Genomic DNA, 20,000 nt, shown 5'->3' on the forward strand with positions numbered 1-20,000 from the left:
CTCTCTGTTCAGGTGGAAGGACTAAGAAAACACAACCTGAGGCACCACAGGCCAGAGAGCATCTCCACTCACAGAGTACGCTTCCATAACAGCTTCTTCTCAGCCACAGTGAGATTACCATAGTACAGCACGTTAAAGAGGGAATTAAATACCACACACAGTGGACATTTGGCACATACCCTGGCACTAAATGGACTGAGCTACACTGTGCAATCTTTTTCAATTTTTCAGCTTGTAGTGAAATAACAATTTTTTTTACTTTGGACTTCTGTATATAGCATGCACACCTTTTTACACTTGATATGTACCATGTCTATGTAGGGTGTATGTATATATTTATTGTGGAATAAATGCTGCTATTTTTATTTTCATATTTTTATTGTTGCCTATGTGCCTTTTATTACCTCTGTGCCTTTTTCTTGTTTTGTTTTTAAACTGACTCAGGGAGCATTTCTCAAATAACTGTAATTTTCTTTTTAAGGTGAAAATGGCAAATACATTTCTTAAATCTGAAAAAGTTTGTGATTTAAACCAAAGGCAATTCAACACACGGCTATGACGTTATTCTTGAGAAACAAACTTTCCAAACTTTGGAGGACTTCCGATGGGCCATTTTTATTGAAGTCCATGTGCTTTTCCTTATTAGAAATACTGCATAGTTTAGTCCAAAATATATTAGATAGAAACGGTTTGTGCCCTGCCAGTTGTGATTTGCTTTTGTTGCTTTTGTTGTTGTTGATATTTTGTTAGGCCCTTACTTGACACCTTTTTTCATATATCTTTAGAAAGGTATTCAAATAAATAATAACAAAATCATGGCCGACCAATAAATGTCATGGAGGCTTTAAAACATTGACAGTTTTGTTTCAAATGAAGATTAATAGTTTCCAGTGGGTGATACTGTTTATGGTGGTTTTATAGAATAAAAGCATACATATTCAAATGGTAGAAATGGCAACTTTGGCTGATTACAAATGGCCCACATTTAGCCAGCCCATATATTACAAAATGAAACAGACAGAAACGTTCTTTTTCTTGTCTGCCTATGCCAATATTACATAGGTGACACTCTCACCCATTTTCACACACAAGTGCAACTGACTGAAAACACTGATAACGAGACCATTGTGTAGCTCAAATGTATATCCAGCAGAGGGAGACAGAGTGTGACCTCCCATGGCTGCATTTTGCAAATGAGATTGCCCACTTGTCTCATAGACTTGAAGGTTCATCATATTTCATGAAATGCTAAACTGCTACCATACCAATATTTGATCTACTTACGAATGTACAGGATTTAAAAACAGATGCCTCCCTCATATCTGGTCCTCTCTACCTTTCATACAGGCCTTGGCCATGCTTCCCCTTCCTGTCCCCCTGTTCCTGACCCTGTTGCAGCTTGCAGTACTTACTTATGTGAGTGCTGGGGCATACTACGGACACAAGCAACACCCTCAGCAATACCAGCCGATACAGCACCACCAACACATGGGCAAAGAAGGCTTTCCCCAACAACAGTACCTTGGCAAAGAGGTACCCTATATGCAGTATCCCCACTACAGGAAGGAGCTACCCCAGATGCCTATGCACAAGGGCAAAGAAAACCCTCGTAAAGGAGGTGGCTATAATGGTGGCCAAGACAAAGGTAAGAAAGTCAACAGTTTCAACAAGTAATGAACAATCTTCCATGAACATCTTCGATGATTTTATTTTAATTTTAAATTCCATATAGTATGTTACTTTTTTACTGTTTCTTCAAGAACCAAAGAAGGAATATTAAAGGGAAGTACCCAACTAAGTATCGATTACATCGCGTGTGTGCTCGATTGATAACCAAATGTTGGCTGTGTATTTGCAAACTCACAATTTCTGGCTGAATATCTATCTCATACCTCACAGGTCAGACAATCCCTAGTGGGGCTGAGGGAATTCCCCAAGGAGAGCAAGGCCCAGCTGGGCCACCAGGACCAGAGGGACCTGCAGGACCTCCTGGACCTCCAGGGAATGGCCAGCCTGGACCTGCGGGACGACCCGGATCTCCTGGTCCACCAGGAGGGCCTGGAGTGGGAAAACCAGGTTTGCCAGGACTGCCAGGGAAGCCGGGAGGAAATGGTGAGGCTGGACCACAAGGAGAAATGAGCCCTAGGGGTGAAGAAGGGCCAGCTGGGCAGCCAGGGCCTCAGGGTCCCCCAGGACCACCTGGGCTGCCAGGAATAGGTAAACCAGGGGTACAGGGATTACCAGGTCAACCAGGGTCAAAAGGAGAGCCAGGTCACAAAGGTCTGCCAGGACTACCGGGATTACCTGGACCCAAAGGCGATAAAGGAATGGGGATGCCAGGACAACCTGGTCACAAAGGGCTCCCAGGATCCCCAGGACCTGCTGGCCCACGAGGGCTGCCTGGTTTTGGAAAACCTGGCTTGAATGGGGCACCAGGGCCACAAGGACCACCAGGAGAGAAAGGACATCCTGGAGAGCTAGGACCAGCTGGGTCACCTGGTGAAGGAGGACAGCCTGGCCCACCAGGTCTACCTGGTCAAGGAAAGCCAGGTCAAAATGGCCTACCAGGACAGCCAGGCATGCCAGGTGGGAAAGGTCATCCAGGACCACCAGGTTTGCCAGGAAAGCCAGGGCTTCCTGGATTTGGTAAACCAGGACTTCCAGGACCAAAGGGTGATAAAGGTATGGGTGGGTCACCTGGACTTCCTGGACCAAAAGGAGATAAGGGCCACGGAGGACTGCCTGGTATGCTTGGACCCCCTGGACCAAATGGTCCACCAGGTCCCCCAGGCACTATGGGAACCCCAGGAGGTTTAGGCACACCTGGTCCTAAAGGAAACTGTGGAGAAGGAGGACCTAAAGGGCTAGATGGAGTCCAGGGTGACCCTGGGGCCTCTGGGATACCTGGTAACAATGGTCTGCCTGGAGAGCCTGGAGAGCCAGGACCAAGAGGTCCACCAGGACCGAGTGGTGGAAAAGGAGACGGTGGACATAAAGGTCTACCTGGTACCCCTGGTTCACCTGGACTTCCCGGGCCAAAAGGACAAGGTGGATTACCTGGTGAGGTCGGTCCTCAAGGTCCTAAAGGAATCCCTGGAATGGATGGCACAGCTGGACCAATTGGGCCTCCTGGTTTTCTTGGGCCAAAAGGAGATAATGGTCTACCAGGTCAACCAGGCATTACAGGTGAGGGGAAACCAGGGCTTCCTGGACCCATAGGACCCACAGGGAAAGGGGGCTCACCAGGAAACCCTGGACAACCAGGTCAGCCTGGCCTTCCTGGACCACCAGGCCCACCTGGACCGTCTGGTCTGTCTCCCGACATGGCAGGAGTGCTCTCTGAGATGGGCCCTGAACTAGATGGTGTTAAGGCTGGTGGCTATGGTAAGAAGGGCAAGTATGGAGGCAATGGGGCTGAAGTAATGGGTGCCAGTGGATTGGAAATGCCAGCATTCACAGCAATAATAACAACTCCCTTTCCACCTGTGGGCACTCCAGTCATCTTTGATAAGCTCTTGTACAATGGTCGCCAGAACTACAACCCTGAGACAGGAATCTTCACCTGTGACATGCCTGGCATTTATTATTTTGCCTACCACGTTCATTGCAAAGGAGCTAATGTGTGGGTGGCTTTGATGAGGAACAATGAGCCAGTGATGTATACATATGATGAATACAAAAAGGGATTCCTCGATCAAGCATCAGGAAGTGCAGTACTACCACTTCAACCTGGGGACACTGTGTATATTCAACTGCCCTCAGATCAGGCCTCAGGACTTTATGCTGGGCAGTATGTGCACTCCTCCTTTTCTGGGTATTTGTTATATCCAATGTAAAATCACAAACTGCATTGGGAGAGAGAGGCTTCAGTTAGAACAAAGTGGGAGCATATTTTTGTATAATATAAAACTGAGCAGTCTTTGTAATGTAAAGTCAACAAATTATTGATCTTGTCAGCTGTGATGAGAGGTGAGGGAAAACCAGAAGTATGTTGGGCTGTATGTACAGCAGCTTTTATACTGTATAGCCATATAGTTGCTGCTAGTTGCTGATTGGAAGAGCAAAGGTGTTTTCTAACAGCTTTGGCGATGTAAAAGCATATATAAAAAAGCATTGAAAGAACACCTTAAAGGTGGCCTCAGATGTATTTTCCTGCCAAAAATCTATAAGAGGGCAATTTATACAAACATATAAAGAAAAACATGTGACGTGTATGCCAAAGAAGATGAAACCAACCATACAATTCTGGTTGCACAAAGGCACATTTTGTCTCTGCACCTCCTCAAAACTGGCAGCTACCCCATGCAGCAAAGAATGTGAAATACAGTAGATAATCATGAAGGCATATACATTTTGATAGGAAATTTATATTTTTTGCAAGCTGCATTTGTATATGAATACAGTTTCTGTCCCTCGGTTGATAGTGGCAAACATGTAAAATGACCTCTTAAGAATGGCAATTCATTGGAAGCTATTTATTACAACGGTTTGTACATCACATTTCTGGTTGTGTAACCTGCATTTACTAAATCTCTCAAGCTCCTACGCTGATAACCAAAACATAAAATTTGCAAAATACAGTGCAACCTAAATGACTTTACAAGGCCTTATGTATACAAGGGTCAACTGTTATTGGTGGTGAACTATTATAGGGCATTTAATGTGCTCACCTGTAAGAGCACAACAAATTAGAGGGTCTGAATTAAATAATAACACGCATGATACTTGTTGCTCACTGACAATTGCTCCCATGAGTGAGATTCAAAGAGTAAGAATGTAATAATAATTGTATGTTTTCATGTTAGCTTATAGGTTTATCGGAGTGCAGAGGTCAAACAAACACACCGTACTGCCCTGAAGTATGACAACTACACCATACACTACATAGAAAACTCCACACTAAACACCAAAAGTCACCAACTAAACCATAGCATTAGCATAAGTGACACGTAGTGAATATCATAAAGCACAGCCTCCGCCTGTGAATATATACAGTTATAACTACAATATAATACTCAACAGGGATTAAGCAGTGTTTTTATTATCTAATGACTGAAAGAATATAATGACTCTGCATTTAGCTAAACCCTTAGCTTAATTTCAATGTCAAATGAAATGTATTCTTACTTACTCTTCTTAATCTAAAATTCAACCGATTATATTCTGTAACTGTTTTTTAGGCTTAATACATTTTTTTGTTGTAATGGCAATTATTCATAAGAGGGTGTCTTATTTGGAAAACAAATTGCGAATTGTTCTTTGGAGATGAAACATATTAACAGTAGGACCTGGTCATTCAGTCCCCCTGGTGTGATTTGTTTTGAAGCGAGAAAACCAAATTAAGTTCCACATCATCCTTGGTGAGTATGTTTTGCAAGTATTGAATGTCGCTGCAATTCATAATCACAGTAATGTCAATAATTTATTATTTTATGTGCTGATGGCTGATCACCTACATGCAATTACAAGGACATAAAGCATGACAACCTAAAGGTAAATAAATGTATATTTCTCCTTTTAACTATGGTGCTAATATTGTCGTTGTAACCAAAGATTTTATGTCTTGATGTTTCATGTTTGTTATTATTGTTCATGTTGTTTTTTCTAAATAAAAATTGTTTAATTAAAAAACACATACATATATTGGTGACATCTATATTTCTAAGCTCTTAAAAAACTAAAAACGGTGTGGTTGAAACCACATTGGGGCATCATTTATGAGAAATTGTAATAAAGACCAAACACTGAAAAATATCATACCGGTCCTGGTTGACGCTTTAAGTCGGATTTCCTCCTGTTAAAGTTACCTGGTTGGTTGACGAAGTATTAGTCTGCAGAGAGCTGGATACCAGCAACATTAGGACATAAGGTATACAATACATAAAGATACAAGACAATGCAACATGCAGACGCTTTGTCTGGCAGCTTTAATTCGTTAGTTCTATGACGACTGGATTGATTAGTTAGGCCATATCAAGGACAAAATATGTTCTTATACACCAGTTCTGTTGGTAACTTTGATCCGTGAATGTTAGAAGTTATCCTGATAAGGTTATGTTATCATCCATAAAGTAATAGCTCAGTTTAAATACATGGAAAGTCATCGTTTTTGCAAATCAAGTTTCTGGACAAGCACTGTAGGAGATGCCCAAGTTACTCGGGTCATAATACACGATATTGTGTCTTTTCTGTCTCTCAGCACCAAAGCTGGATAAACAGTGAACGGGGCGTAACGATTACAGCTGCCTGTGTGTTGTGTGAACAGATGCTGATGCTGCGGTGGGAGGGCTTTCAGTTGGGCGACAGGTTTTGCGCATGCGCAGACGGGTTTGAAACATCTGTCATCTTTTGTTGGTACATATTCAAACAAGGAGCTCAGCCTAACGTTACGGAAATACGCAGCGGTAAGTGTTGTTAGCTATAGAAATTGTACATGGTGTCACACTCTATTGTAATTGCTAACAACAAAACGATGCCAGCTCCAACATACAGTACGTAACTATATTTGTTTAAATGTAATGCTGATTGAGGTTAGCTAGCAACAGCAGCTAGCGCGCTAGCCTGCTGCAAACCGGTGCAACTAATCTCCCTGAAATTACTAATTTTCTATTTAGATAGTCGGTAGCACTGCTTGGTAATGGGATTAGACAACGGCCTGATTTATTTTGCTCAGAGTCAAATGTTATGTTAGTGTTATGTCTAGGGCTGAAACAAATAGGCTAGCTGAATAATCAGTTGATCAATTTAAACAAAGACATTTTCAACTATTTTGATTATTGTTTAATTGTTGTGAGTATTTCAAGTCCAAACATTAAACAGTTTCATCTTCCAGTTGTGAGGATTGCTGCCTTTTTCTGTCTCATGTTATGAAACATAAAACGTAAATGAAATATCTTTGAATATATTTGGGCTTTGGATTGCTGCCAAGCAAGACATTAGAAGACATCACCTTGGGGTTTAAGAAATTGTGATGGGCATTTTTCACTATTTCCAAACATATTATCGACCAAATAATTAAATAATGTCAATAATAGGTAGTTGTAGCCCTTGTTGTGTCATTTTTGAGCTTCTGAAATAGGATTTGTTTTTTGTATAAGTAGGTTTCCCTCACCATGACATCCCGCGTTGGTCTCAGAGCTGCTGGTACTAATGGAAGCGACTTCAAACAAAGAGAGAGGGTGGCCCCACAATACCAAATGTGGCAAGTATAGCTTTTATTATTTATTCATGAAATTGGTCAATAAATATGAATGTTATCTCTGAATATCAACAACAGCGATCGTTAACACACCTTGTTTATTTTTCTCTGTTTTATAGTGCTTCCCTGAAGTCAGAGGTGCGTAAGTTAAACCTGGTCCACTTTCTCCTCTGGCTGCTGGTGGCAGCACAGGTGACTGTTAGCCACTGCGACCTGGTGTCACATGATACAGTGTCCATGCCATACCAGTGGGAGTACCCCTACCTGCTCAGCCTCCTCCCTCTGCTCTGCAGCAGCCTGTCACTGCCAAAGAACAATATCAGTTACCTGGTGTTATCCATGATCAGCGCAGGGCTGTTCTCTATAGCACCTCTCATTTATGGTGGAATGGAGATGTTTCCGGTAGCGCAGCAGCTCTACCGCCATGGAAAGGCCTACCGCTTTATTTTCGGCTTCTCTGCAGTGACTGTTATGTACCTCATCATGGTGGTTGCTGTTCAAGTGCATGCCTGGCAGTTGTTCTACATGAAAAAACTGTTAGACTCATGGTTCGACACCACTCAGGAGAAGAAGAAAAAATAATGGAGTGAAGAAAGCTGTGACTGGGCAAAACTGTGTTTTTATCTTAATTTATTCATAAGTTCTGCATCTTATTTATGTCTATTTATTCAGTCACCATTATCATGTAACATTATACCTTAGACACCAGTGTTTTCTGACACAGATGTACAATAGAGTGAGATGTACAATGTATGCAAGAACCTGGATTTTCTGTCATTATTATTTATTTAAAGTGGATGATAAGTCTTGAGCACACACATCAGGAGTGGCTTCAAAGCAACATCCATGCATAAAAATGGTATTCAATCATCTTGTTTCCTCTTCATCAATGAGCCTGGACTGAATTGTTTCTACAAACAGAGAAATAAGTCATTTAGGACAAATACTGTCTCCTTCATTTAAGTCTACCTCTCACAATATGTTTTTTTATCAGAATGCATGTAAGTCATTAAAAAGAAAAGTGGTGATCAAAATAGCCTCCTGTACTGTTATCTTTTCAGGTATTCCCATTCAGCATCAGAAAGCCAGCTCATTACTCGTGTGCACATGAATACAATATGCATTGTAAACAAATAAAATGCAAATATTGCTCTTGGATATCTTATATTTGATGTTTGATCATCTTCACAATTAGGTGAGTCAGTCACAACCGGTCACAACGCACTTTGTTCCACATGGTCTGCGCCTGCGCACAATGAATGCCACGTACTGGTTGACGTTGACAGTCTCGGAGGACACTTCCTGATGCTGGCAACCGGGTCTAGCTAAGCTAGCTAATATATTGGATTTTCACGGTTTGGGAAAACCTGTGAAACACAGCGTGGTCAAGTCGTCTAATTCAGGTCAGATACCTTCTTGTGTTGGGGTCCAGACATATAACAGTTAATGATTTAGTTTTGACAGCAGTTGCTGTCCGCTCACTGTTAGAGTGGTGGCTAAGTGGTTAGCTTGTTAGTTAGCAACTAATGTTGCTACGCAGGGAGCTAACGCTACACTAGCTCGCCCCAAACAGGTGTCGAGGAAGATTCGTAGGAAGTTACTCATAAAAATATCAGATACCAATCTATTCTTACTTTAAGAAAGACAACATTGTTACACTACTGAATTAAGAAGGCTGGTTTATCTTACGTTCGCTCTGAACGTTAAAGTAACGTTAGCGTCAACAGTGACACAGGAAACCGGTTTAGCTTTTTTGGCTCTACAGTGAAATTGAGGCTCGCTACATTTATCCAAAAACATGGAACTATACAATGCATTATTACCTATGATATTGCTTTTAACTGCGCATTCATAGTTTATATTGTCACCATTGACAGGGCAATAACGAAACGGCCTAGCTAACGTTAGCATTCACTAGATAAGCTAGCTGTTAATGGACCACTGACAGATGACTCTGCGAATGAGCGTGTTTTTAAAGCAGCGCTGTCTAGACTACAATGACATTGTAAACGTCTAATTCTGATGTACCAAAGGTTCCACCAGCTATGTATATGTTGCCAATCTCAGTAGAAATCAATTTGTTGTTATCCCCATTTAACTTAGCAGCTTAGCTAGCTAACTGTATGCTAAACGTTAGCTACCACACAATCCCTAGCATCCAGCCAATTATTCATCTGGCTAGGACAGTCAAAGCCGGAGCCTTTTTGGAATTAATTTCACAATTGTTTATTGTCCAACCTAGAACATCAACATGTGACGTCATAGTTAATGCTGACTGGTCCACGATCAATGTGAGACGTTAATGTATCACACACCACTTGAATAACTAAATGTATGGAAGTTACAGCTACACAGCAGATCTAGGATACCTAACACAATCTTAGAGTTTCACTTGTCTTGCATAATAATTTACCACATTATATTTCCCTAAAATATCTACTAATCACAGTTGAAAGCTCTGATTATCTTATCACCTGCTTGCTACTTTGTGTCAAAGTCTGTAATGTCATGGAGTTGCCTTTGCCACCTCACAGGGTGATGTTTGACCCTTAGACTCTGCAGTTCAAGTTAACATGTGTGATATTATGACAGCATAGTTTTGATTGTATTAAATAATAAGTATAAACATAATTTTCCAGGTAGATGGCCTCACTGTTAAAGATTGAGGGAGACTTTTACATCAAAAGGATTAGTAAAAGTGAAGCTCTCTCAATACAGCTCAGTTACAATAAAGAGGAGCTGCTAATTTGATCATTATCCCATTGTCCTTGTTAATGTAACAAGACAACCACATTTAAATCATAAATAATGACTCTCACAGCAACGATTTCCTGTGACCTGTTAACCGACTTACCCAGGCAGAGTGTATTATCTAAGGCTTCACTTTGACTATAATGATATATGTGTGTGTGTGTATATATATATATATATATATATATATATATATATATATATATATACACACACACACATATATTTATTTATTTATTTAGATGTGGTTTTATTTATTGCCTGAAGACATTTTCTATTTCCCAAGATGGATGTGCATATAATTAAGTAAATAATTGAGATCTGTCAATACTGAGCAGAGGCATTTGCCTTGTCAGTTGCCTTGATACTGTTGATGCCTGAAGTTATATATGACCTACTTTACAATTTCAAGAATGTAACCTTTCAAATTTAGTTAAATTCAGCTGTTGATAATTTGTCATACTCAAATAGGCTTTTTAGCATTGAGAAAGAGAAGGAAAGCTAGAACAACAGACTTGGTTTGTTTTTAAAACTACCTTTCTTCTGACCCCGTTAAGTGGTGGGAGCAGAAGAGGTCGGACAGCACCATGAACGGCCAGCTGGACCTGAGCGGGAAGCTGATCATCAAAGCCCAGTTGGGCGACGACATCAGACGCATCCCGATCCATAACGAAGACATTACTTATGACGAGCTAGTGCTGATGATGCAGCGCGTCTTCAGGGGGAAGCTGCAGAGTAACGACGAGGTTGCCATCAAATACAAGGATGAAGGTAAGTCAGGACATGGACCCTTTGTTCATATTGGTCTCAAAGGTAAACGTGTTTTGACAATGAGTTTTTCTGAGGGCAGCTTATTTATTATGAACTAGTATAGGGTTTATGATACTGATATACTTATTACTTTACCAGGTCACTTAACCATGTAAGGCCGATGTTTTTTTTGGGTATTCTAACGTGTTTTCTGTGCTAAACATCATTTCCTTTACAGTGAATCATCTGGTCTCTCTCTTACCTTTTTCTAGATGATGACCTCATTACCATCTTTGACAGCTCTGACCTCTCCTTCGCCATCCAGTGCAGTAGAATACTCAAACTGACTTTGTTTGGTAAGATATCCAATCCATTTCCTTTCTGTTGCCCCTTCAAAGACATACAAAGCCATGCTGTGTGTGTGAATGTTGCTTTGAATCCCAACTTCAAACCTGTAGATGTCTTAAATCATGTGATCATCACGATAAACTGTAAACCAAGATGTTTTACATCAGCTGTTACAGTAATCAGTCACTGGAGGGCAGTCCAGTATATTTTTCACAAAACAAACATCATCTCTACCCTGTCTGAAAGAAAGTTGTCTACACTCCCGTCTGACTAATTTGGGGTGGAATTTCTGCGTGTTTCTAAGCGCCGGTTCAGCAAACAAACAAAGTGACAGTCAGTAGATGAATGTATTCACAAAATCCCAGTGTGCCAGTTCTACTGGTTCCTAAGCTTAATCTTGAATATGTACCAGCCCAGTGGAATCCACAGTCATTGAGTAGGCCATTGAAGAATTGATAACATTTCAACACCGCATAATCTAAATCTGTAAATCTCAAAACACAATTTGATGTTTTTTTTACTGATGATGTCTCCTGGCAGGCCAGTTCTACATTACATGTATTTTTGTTAATATTCATGAATTACTCTGTTTCTTGTTAATGTTATTCATTTAAAGGTAGGGCTATGTCCCAGTGTTTGGCAGTTGGATAGTCTAAATTGTGTTCCTTCCTGCCAAGAAATGAAGTTGCAGGAGACCATAACCAGTTTGGGAATATAGGCCTAAATAGAAGTCAAACTTTGAGATATTGAGTCTACAGAATATTGCTATCAGCTGTTGGAAGAAAAAAAACAAACACAAACCAGAGCACACCATAGATGTGCATCTTACAAATGTAATAATCTTACATACATTTGAAACTCAACATGGCTCAAAGCTAGAAATACACTCACTGTACTTGTGAATCTGTAATGACAACATGCTGTCGTTTCCTGTGCTCTGCTACTAGTCAGTCTGTCCTCTTGATGCCGCTATTATAAGCCGGGGAGCTGTACGATTTTTATTTTCTTACTTCCTCCCAATTAGATCCGAGTCTTGGCGCATTTTATATGACACAACCTCAGTGGAACTGATGTTCTCGGACATGTGTCGAGATTCAAATGCAACGAGAGTAACCGGAATCTTTGGCAAATCTCAGCATGGTATCGATTAACCCCCGTGCGTCTCTGTTCAGCGTTATCCCCCCAAACAGAGAAACGTGTGTGGGAAAGGAATATCCGGCCTTCACCATTTTACCTGATAGCTTTCATTCTTTTTCATTTAAATAAGCACGATAAACCAGCTCCCTTTTGCTCAGCATTCTTCAGCTCCATTGTTAGCTGGTGATAATGAATGCCTCAGTCCCTCTGCCAGCCCGGCTGCTATTGTGAGCTGCTTTGTCGTTGCAACCATGAGATGTATGAGCTCTGTAATCCCAGGTATTTAGAGTGTGGCGCCAACAGCATTGGGACAGCTCATCATTCATAATGTGCACATACTTAGTGTATAATTAACAGCTTTTCCAGACCAATGAACTTCATAATTATTAGTATACACTCTGTTTATTTCACATTAACAGATAATACTGTATAATACTGTTTGTGCACCGATGAACACTTGTTTGATTTTCCTGCTACTTTTTGTTTGGTTTACGATCTGCTGGGCTGTTGACACATTTGTGTACAGTCTGACCCACATATTACTGTAAGGTAATATCTATAACTCAGATCTAGACCAGGATCTATGTCAACGAGCAGTTGTACAAGTGGTAAATTATTGTTATTAATGAAGGTATGAATATGGGATTGTTGTCCTCTGCGATCAGGGGTCTATCCATCACCCTTCTGACACACAAATAGAAATTTGAATTTTTTGAATCTGATGCCCCAAACAAATAACAAGGATCTGTTTCATTTGCTCACTTCTGCCCTCTTCATTGCTTGTTGTCTGCAGTGAATGGTCAGCCGCGGCCTTTGGAGTCTAGTCAGGTGAAGTACCTGCGCAGGGAGCTCATTGAGCTCAGGAATAAAGTCAACAACCTCCTGGATAGCCTGGAGCCCCCCACAGAGCCTGGTCTGGCTGCTACAGCACTGGACAGTGGTGAACACACACACACACACACACACACACACACAGACACACACACACACACAGAGAGAGAGGGAGGGGCAGTCTGGCTGAGCTTTTGCGCACCTACAGTATATGTTAATTGTTCATAATCGAAGGAATCAAAGAGAAACCTCTTTTATTAGGTTTATTATTCTGTTTATTATAATTCTGTTCTCATTCTTATGAGGGTCACTGTAACTGATAATTAAATTGGGGTCATCTGTAATTTGCGATCTGGCACCATGCTGAGTACAGTCAATGTCTTTTATGAGGTTTTGGCAGTGTTCCTTTTTTTAAAAACCCTCATACCTCTTGTACTACACGTTTGTGGTAATGGTGTAATAACAAACGACTAGTTGCATACATGCATTGCATTATTGCCACAGTTTGTCTTTTTCTCTGCTGGTTCTTCAACATTTCTGTGGTTGTTTCTAGACTCAGTGGATGGACGTGAAGGCAGAATGGTGGCAGCAGACACCACAGTGAAGCAGGTCACTCCAGTCAGCGCAGCCAGCATGTCGGCATTCGACCCCTTAAAAAACCAGGACGAGGTCAGCAAGAATGTCATCTCCGCCTTTGGCCTGAGCGAGGACCAGGCCCCAGGTATTTCACCCTCTTTCAATGCGGAACAGTAGAATTTGCTTGGTTTCAGTGTATAGCTGTCATGTAAAGAATGTTCTTCTTCTCTGTGCTGTCTGAGTAGCTCCTCCAGCGGTTGCACCAGAGGAGCGCTCAGGAACCCCTGACAGTATTGCTTCCTCCTCATCTGCAGCCCCTCAGCCAGTGGTGCCCCCCCAACCACAGGCTCCCTATGCTGGAGTGCAGCAGGGACCCCCAGCTGCCATGGATGGTGAGACATGCACGCACACACACATTGTCCAAGTGTCCTGGCTCACTCCACACACACACACAAAAACAGTAGAAACCCTATAAAATAAATACAGCATATTAAATCTGCTGTTTTTTATTATTTTTGTTACGTTGTGAGTTCAGTCCCATCTCGACTGTGGTCATGGACATACAATACATTCACACAGTCGCCCTTTTTCTTCATAACTGTGACTGAAGGATTTACTCCAAAAACACGTGCAGTCCCTGCCGCAGTCGGTGTAGACCTGCTGTGTGCGAGATGTAATTTCATGCCTCGCTTGGCTGTGTCCACTCTAAAAACAATTACACATTTAAGTGTAATTTCATATTTTCACGATGGACTCAGATCAACTAATGCACCAGACCCTGCTGCACTACCATTGTTTAGTTAGCTGTGTTGATCAAATTCTACTAAACTTCTTTTCAATTTCTCAGCGGATTACAAACGGTATCACTTTTCATGCTGTCAGCTGTTAGATTAGGTGAAATGTTAATGTGGTAGAAGAATGTTGTTTTGATATGAGAAGAACAATCTCAGAGAAACAAAGAAAATGAAAGCAAATATTTCAATTCAAGGAACAAATATGGAGTAAAATAGATCAGGTGAATGTACAGTATCTTTTTTAACCAGTTTACATTCACAGTTTACGGCATGTACTTATTAAAGCAAATACTTTTTCCCTTGTTTTGGGGAATCGGATTAGTTCTTCTGTTGCAGCAGGAAGTTTCATTGAATGATAAATGACTCTTGAGTCTCACCACTGTGGAATCCTAATCAACACTGTAAACAAGAGTATCCATGGATGTTGGGGCTTATCTTGCTCAGCAGAGCCTTCATCACATCTCTGTCCAGTGTGGGATCTTTAGTGTGGGACATGCTGGACCCAAACGCAAGGCCTAGATGAAGATAAATGGATAACACATTATTTTGGGAAAAACAAACACGACTTATATTACTTAATTTTCTCGGCGCCACCCTGGGAAATGGTCTTTTATGAAAAGTACTCACAAAAGCATGCACATCTAGATGATAAATACAGAAAAGCATGTAAAAGATGGAGAGAAAATAATTGGCTCACTAGATAACGCTTATTTAATATATATTGAATATTTAATGAATTAATACCGGTGGTAATGAGGGAATGATCGAGCGGGTTTTTCCCGTTTTTGTGAAGAACGGCCCTGGCAGGTGGAGCCACAGAGGTCAGGCATCTTGTATTGTTTACCACATCATCGTGAGTGGATCGGATTGTTTTCAGCTTGTGGTTTGGCCTCGCTGAAAGAGGAGACCACTGGGGAAAGAGGGATGCCTTCTGGATGCAATGTTTGAGAGCCGTAACTTGTTCTCAGAGTCACACTGTTGACTCCCGACCACACCTGCAACACTGCAGATCAGCGCACATGTGGTTTGACTACCGCCGTTTAACTCGTGGTTTGGCCTGGTCCGTAGAGCTCAACAACAAACGATTTTAGATTCATTTTTCTTTAAAAAAATAAAATCTAAATCAAATTGAGTATTTCATTTAATTTTACCCCTCAAATCCTAAATAAAGATATTGCAATAGAGTATCAAAACATGCTCCGCACATTCTTACCGTCCACTTTCCCCTGTTTGTGATCCAAATCAATAGACCAGGTGCTGTTTGCTGTTTATTTGGCTTTTGCTGGGGTGTTCTGAGCAGGTGAGCCGGGAGAACTCTGTGAGCTGGAAATGGGTTTTCCTTCAAAACACTTATTCAATGGAATTTCGACTTTATGGCTTCATGAGTGTATTTAGCCAAGGACGAGCGATTCAAAAATGTATTATGTCGACTGATTGCGACAGCCCAAGAGGATATTGTTGAGCAAAAGTTTCAGATGCTCATACTAGTAGAAGTTTGTTGGTTAGGGTCTTCATCTCTTATCTTAGTCATATCAAAGTCATTAAGATCCTCCTCAACCTTATCTCCCCCTCGACCCGTTCCCCACATTATTTCCGTCTCTGGCTGCACACTGTTTGTCTGTGTGACAGCCTTTAGGCAAATCGGAACAGTCAACTCCATGCACAACAATTTACAAGAGGTAAATACATGAGATTGGATGCTAACTGATGCTTGTGTGGCCTTTTTAAAGCTAGCCTTAAGCTCACGTTCAATGCATGCTTAGGTTACTGGTTGCCATAAGAATGCTGCTAACAAGATCCATAAGCAGATGGCAAAGATTTCTACCTGTTGTCCGTCCGATGCTGATAAACCCTTTGGCAATATGACAGAGAGAAACTGTAAACACATGTGCATGTGGCAATAGCTTAGACATTTGCACAATGCTCTTTATCAGATGGGCCGACGTGTGTTTGGTGTGAAATGTTTATTTAAAAATAGGACCTCGTTCTCATGACTCTTTCTTGAGGCATGCTTAGAGGTCAGCGGAACTGCAGCCAAATACTTCTTTGTTCCAACAAACATGATTTTCCTAACATGGGATTTTTTCTCCTGAAGCATTGCAATTCTGTCTTCAGTGAGTCCCTGGTCATTATTTTGTCTTCTTGGCTACACCGGAGTGAAATGAACTTCCCAGGCCGGTGAGGCCACGCATCCTTCCATCAGTCCTGCATAACAGCCATTAGGGTCGAAGAGAGCAGGAGGAGAATCCAATTTAACAATACAGTTGTTGGTGTTCATGTTAGAGGTGCTCTCAGTGAGATAACGGATGGCTGCCACCTCACGTTAGCCTAATATTCAGTTCTCAAGTGTCTCCTAGATCAGTGCAAAGTCTCTTATGAGAGTCTCTTTTTAGCTTTGCTTTGCTCAGACTCTAAAAAATTGTAAAGTGTTCATGTCAGCCCTCCCAAAGAGATGAAAATCAGCATCAGCTGTTTTACAAGCGCTCTAAAAACCAGCGAACCCTGGTGTGGTTCTCTTTCATTATGCCTTCTACCTTTGTGGATTTGTGTGTCTTTACCCCAATATATATGCCAGGCAGGAGATTTGGGAGCAAAGTTTTGGCCTCATTAAGAAGAACACTAGTTTGCCAAGTCTTATCTGCTGAGCGTTCAGGCATTCAATGGAAAACTCAACTAGAAAAAAAACATGAAAATCACTGTCAAGCAAGATGTAACTGATTACTCATCATGCTATAAAAATGTTGCTAGTGTTACATGATGCCCTAGACTTCCTTGGGTGTTCAGAGGCCTGTATGCATGTATGCAGCGTGGACTGACTGGTGAAGTCATAGTTAATAAAAGTGCAGCTGGAAGTCACCTACAGCAAACATAGCTGTGTCTGGTGGTGCAGAGGGCGGCTCCTTGACTGAGTTCTGAATGTCTGTGTGTCTAGTACCGCATGCATGCAGCTGAGTGTGAATGGAAGTGTATTAAATCGCATCCGAGTTTGAACCGGATACAAGATACTTGGACATGTAAAGGGGACGAGATGTAATGGATAATTGCTCATATTGGTATTAGATATAATTTTGGTTGTATATGTGTACTGATGATGCTTGTCCCCTGTCTCTTTAGGTCAGGTGTATCAGCAGTACCAGGCTCCAGGTGGATACCCGCCTCAGCAACCAGGCGCCCCACCTCAGCAGCAGCAGCAGCAGCAGCCGTACGGTATGCAGTACTCTGGTAAGAATAAAAACTGTCAAAATTTTAAAATGAAAAAAAAGGTAGCTGCTGTGTTGGACTCTCAAGGATGAATTATCGAGACTCCATTCCTTCCTTCCTTCCTTCCTCCCTCTCTCTGCAGGATACAGCACTCAGCCCGGAGCCCCTCAGCCTGGCCCACCACAGCCGCAGCAACAGTTTCAGAACTACGCTCCTCCTGCCTCCCAGGCTGCAGCCTCCGGTCCAGCTCCAGCTCCGGGCTTCCAGGGTGGCCAGCAGCAGCAGCAGCAGCAGCAGCAGCAGCCGCAGCCTCATCCATCTCAGGGAGCCCAGCAGTATCCACCAGGAGCCTTCCCTCCCCAAAACTATACCTCCCAGGCCACCCAGCCTGCCAACTACAGCCTCCCGCCCAGCTCCCAGCCCGCCTCAGGATACCAACCCCGCCCAGGATACACCCCGCCCCCAGGCAACACTGTCACCCCTCCACCAGGAGCTGCTAACCCGTACGCCCGCAACCGCCCCCCTTATGGCCAGGGCTACACTCAGCCAGGCCCTGGGTACCGGTAAAAGAGGATAGCGGATGTTACTGATCCACACAGGCCCCCCCTAACCCCTCCCTATGTGTGGCTCCAACTGTTTTGAGTGGGTGCAGGAAACATGGTTTACGGCTCTGCATCCCCCCACTGTCCCATACAAATATCAAATCCAAATATGAAACAAGAACCCCCCCCTCCCCAGTCTGATGGTTAGTGTTTGTCTGCTGTCCCTCCAGCACACTGCTCTGGCCCTGGTGTCTGCTCCTTGTGTTACTTTCCCCTCTTCTCCCGTCAACCACCACTACTGTTTGCTCTTCCCTCTTGTGTCTGTAAAAATGTAACCCGTCTGTATGCACACATCTGGGAGACCAAAACAGGCTGTCGCACAAACTGTTTGTTCTTTTCATGGTAGCTCTTCATAAGCGAGTGAGACCAGCGTCCACGTGCTGCATTCGCGTCACACATGTCGATGACAAACATCTCAACCGGTTGTGTCGAACTAACCGTGTTGAGATGCACTCATAAGACACTATCTAAATGAAAAGTTACCCTTTTTGTTGTTTGTTTTTTGTCAGTTTGATTTGTTGTTTCTTCTTGATTTATTCAATTTCACCACCATGTCGGTATTAATGATGTGTCAATGAAACTGCCCCATGTTGGGAAAACTAGCTAAAGTGAGGGCTTATGGGAGGTGTAGATCCCAGAGTCAGGAAGAAGGCTTCTTTTGTTTAGCTAACTATATCATCTCCAGTAAAGCTTGCTATTCCTCTCTTTATCGTATCACTGGTTTTTACTAATGAATCAAATTCCACCCTCAAGTGAGGTTAGTTGTTTATGTATAAACTGTAACATTTTTTTCTTGAACCTAATAAATGATTGAGACCCAGTTGGAGTCCTTTTTTATCTTTTTGTTTTGATGTTGAGTTGCTCTTGGCCAGCACATTGTTTTGCTGTCTTCCTCTTGACACTCTTCCTCACTATTCGGTTTCTGACTGATTCTTGGCTTCTCTTCTCCTGTTCTCCCCCACCAAGATTTGGAAAACTGTAGTAATGCTGGTATTACTATTTAGTTGTCCTCCCTGTGGAATTGTGGTTGGATGGGACATGTGGCATGAGAATATGTGGTTGGTATTTCATGTCAAATTGTCTGAGTGAAAAGGAATTAAGCACATAGGGGTTATTAAAGATAATTTAGATAAGTATGTTTAGCTTCGCTCTTAGGCTAGTCTGTGCCAAACCAAAATCCCCTTCTTTAGGTGTAAATAGCAATGGCCACAATGTTTGGAATGTATTAAAGTGATTAACTAATGTCTACTGCTAGAGCTTAATTCCATATTACATTCTTCATTCTCATTCATCCATATAAGAGCAGAAGTTAAAGGTCCAGTCGAGCACTGCGAGTCAAGTTCAATGATTCGCGACTGAATGTGCTACACAGTGAACATGAGCCCTGAGCTAGTCGCTCTTTTGAGATTTCCCAAGCTGTCTACGTTTACCATAAACATACAATGCATTTAATTCAAATGGAAATGAATATCAGTAAATAGAAAAAACTAAATTTATTGCTGGAAACATGGAGCATCAAAAACAACTGCAGTCGTGACAGATGTAGAAAAAACCTGACTTCGGTCCAATGATTTAAAGCTTTATGTACACTTTCGACAGTTTGAACCCAAAAACATAAATTTAGTCATTACTTACAGTATGTCTTTTCCACATTGACCCTTGGTTCAATCCTACTTTTTCATTTGTATTACATTTTTGTTTTTCATAAAAGACAGGACAAGACTGCACGAGCATTAAAAATGCATACATCTTTCCAAAAGGCCCCATAGAAACATTGGGCTCAAGCTTTGGCTTTCTTACAATAGATCAACA

General features: G+C 41.9%; 4 protein-coding genes across 5 annotated transcripts in view; 3 read left to right on the plus strand and 1 right to left on the minus strand.

The window, feature by feature from the left end:
* Nucleotides 1-8: 8 nt before the first annotated feature.
* Nucleotides 9-5,492, plus strand: col8a1a (collagen, type VIII, alpha 1a). The gene is made up of 3 exons (XM_068735812.1): nt 9-75; nt 1,348-1,645; nt 1,900-5,492. Exons 2-3 carry the CDS (start codon nt 1,357-1,359, stop codon nt 3,834-3,836), a joined length of 2,226 nt encoding a protein of 741 aa, XP_068591913.1. The 5' UTR covers nt 9-75; nt 1,348-1,356; the 3' UTR covers nt 3,837-5,492.
* Nucleotides 5,493-6,330: 838 nt separating this feature from the next.
* On the plus strand, nt 6,331-8,234 carry jagn1a (jagunal homolog 1a). The gene is made up of 3 exons (XM_068735824.1): nt 6,331-6,404; nt 7,101-7,201; nt 7,318-8,234. Exons 2-3 carry the CDS (start codon nt 7,113-7,115, stop codon nt 7,778-7,780), a joined length of 552 nt encoding a protein of 183 aa, XP_068591925.1. The 5' UTR covers nt 6,331-6,404; nt 7,101-7,112; the 3' UTR covers nt 7,781-8,234.
* Nucleotides 8,235-8,481: 247 nt separating this feature from the next.
* tfg (trafficking from ER to golgi regulator) lies at nt 8,482-19,008 on the plus strand. The gene is made up of 8 exons (XM_068705054.1): nt 8,482-8,601; nt 10,507-10,720; nt 10,972-11,055; nt 12,978-13,124; nt 13,569-13,736; nt 13,837-13,983; nt 17,500-17,607; nt 17,729-19,008. Exons 2-8 carry the CDS (start codon nt 10,537-10,539, stop codon nt 18,151-18,153), a joined length of 1,263 nt encoding a protein of 420 aa, XP_068561155.1. The 5' UTR covers nt 8,482-8,601; nt 10,507-10,536; the 3' UTR covers nt 18,154-19,008.
* A 658-nt stretch (nt 19,009-19,666) lies between these two features.
* LOC137868334 (target of Nesh-SH3) overlaps nt 19,667-20,000 on the minus strand; it is a 29,634-nt gene continuing 29,300 nt past the window's right edge. For both annotated transcript variants that reach the window (XM_068705056.1, XM_068705055.1), the window contains one exon: nt 19,667-20,000. This exon is cut by the window's right edge and continues 822 nt beyond it. The gene's annotated coding sequence lies outside the window, so the exon portion shown is untranslated.

Source organism: Cebidichthys violaceus, unplaced genomic scaffold (genome assembly GCF_023349555.1).
Source record: "Cebidichthys violaceus isolate CVI_PGR_0920_01 unplaced genomic scaffold, fCebVio1.0.p SCAF_11, whole genome shotgun sequence".
NCBI lineage: Eukaryota > Metazoa > Chordata > Actinopteri > Perciformes > Stichaeidae > Cebidichthys > Cebidichthys violaceus.

Bases quoted from the DNA above. Each gene is read 5' to 3' on its own strand.
- col8a1a (XM_068735812.1), top strand. From the start codon at position 1,357: ATGCTTCCCCTTCCTGTCCCCCTGTTCCTGACCCTGTTGCAGCTTGCA. The intron at 1,646-1,899 runs GTAAGAAAGTCA...CATACCTCACAG, and splicing joins TAATGGTGGCCAAGACAAAG to GTCAGACAATCCCTAGTGGG.
- tfg (XM_068705054.1), top strand. From the start codon at position 10,537: ATGAACGGCCAGCTGGACCTGAGCGGGAAGCTGATCATCAAAGCCCAG. The intron at 13,125-13,568 runs GTGAACACACAC...GGTTGTTTCTAG, and splicing joins TGCTACAGCACTGGACAGTG to ACTCAGTGGATGGACGTGAA. The intron at 13,737-13,836 runs GTATTTCACCCT...CTGTCTGAGTAG, and splicing joins GAGCGAGGACCAGGCCCCAG to CTCCTCCAGCGGTTGCACCA.
- jagn1a (XM_068735824.1), top strand. From the start codon at position 7,113: ATGACATCCCGCGTTGGTCTCAGAGCTGCTGGTACTAATGGAAGCGAC. The intron at 7,202-7,317 runs GCAAGTATAGCT...TCTGTTTTATAG, and splicing joins GCCCCACAATACCAAATGTG to TGCTTCCCTGAAGTCAGAGG.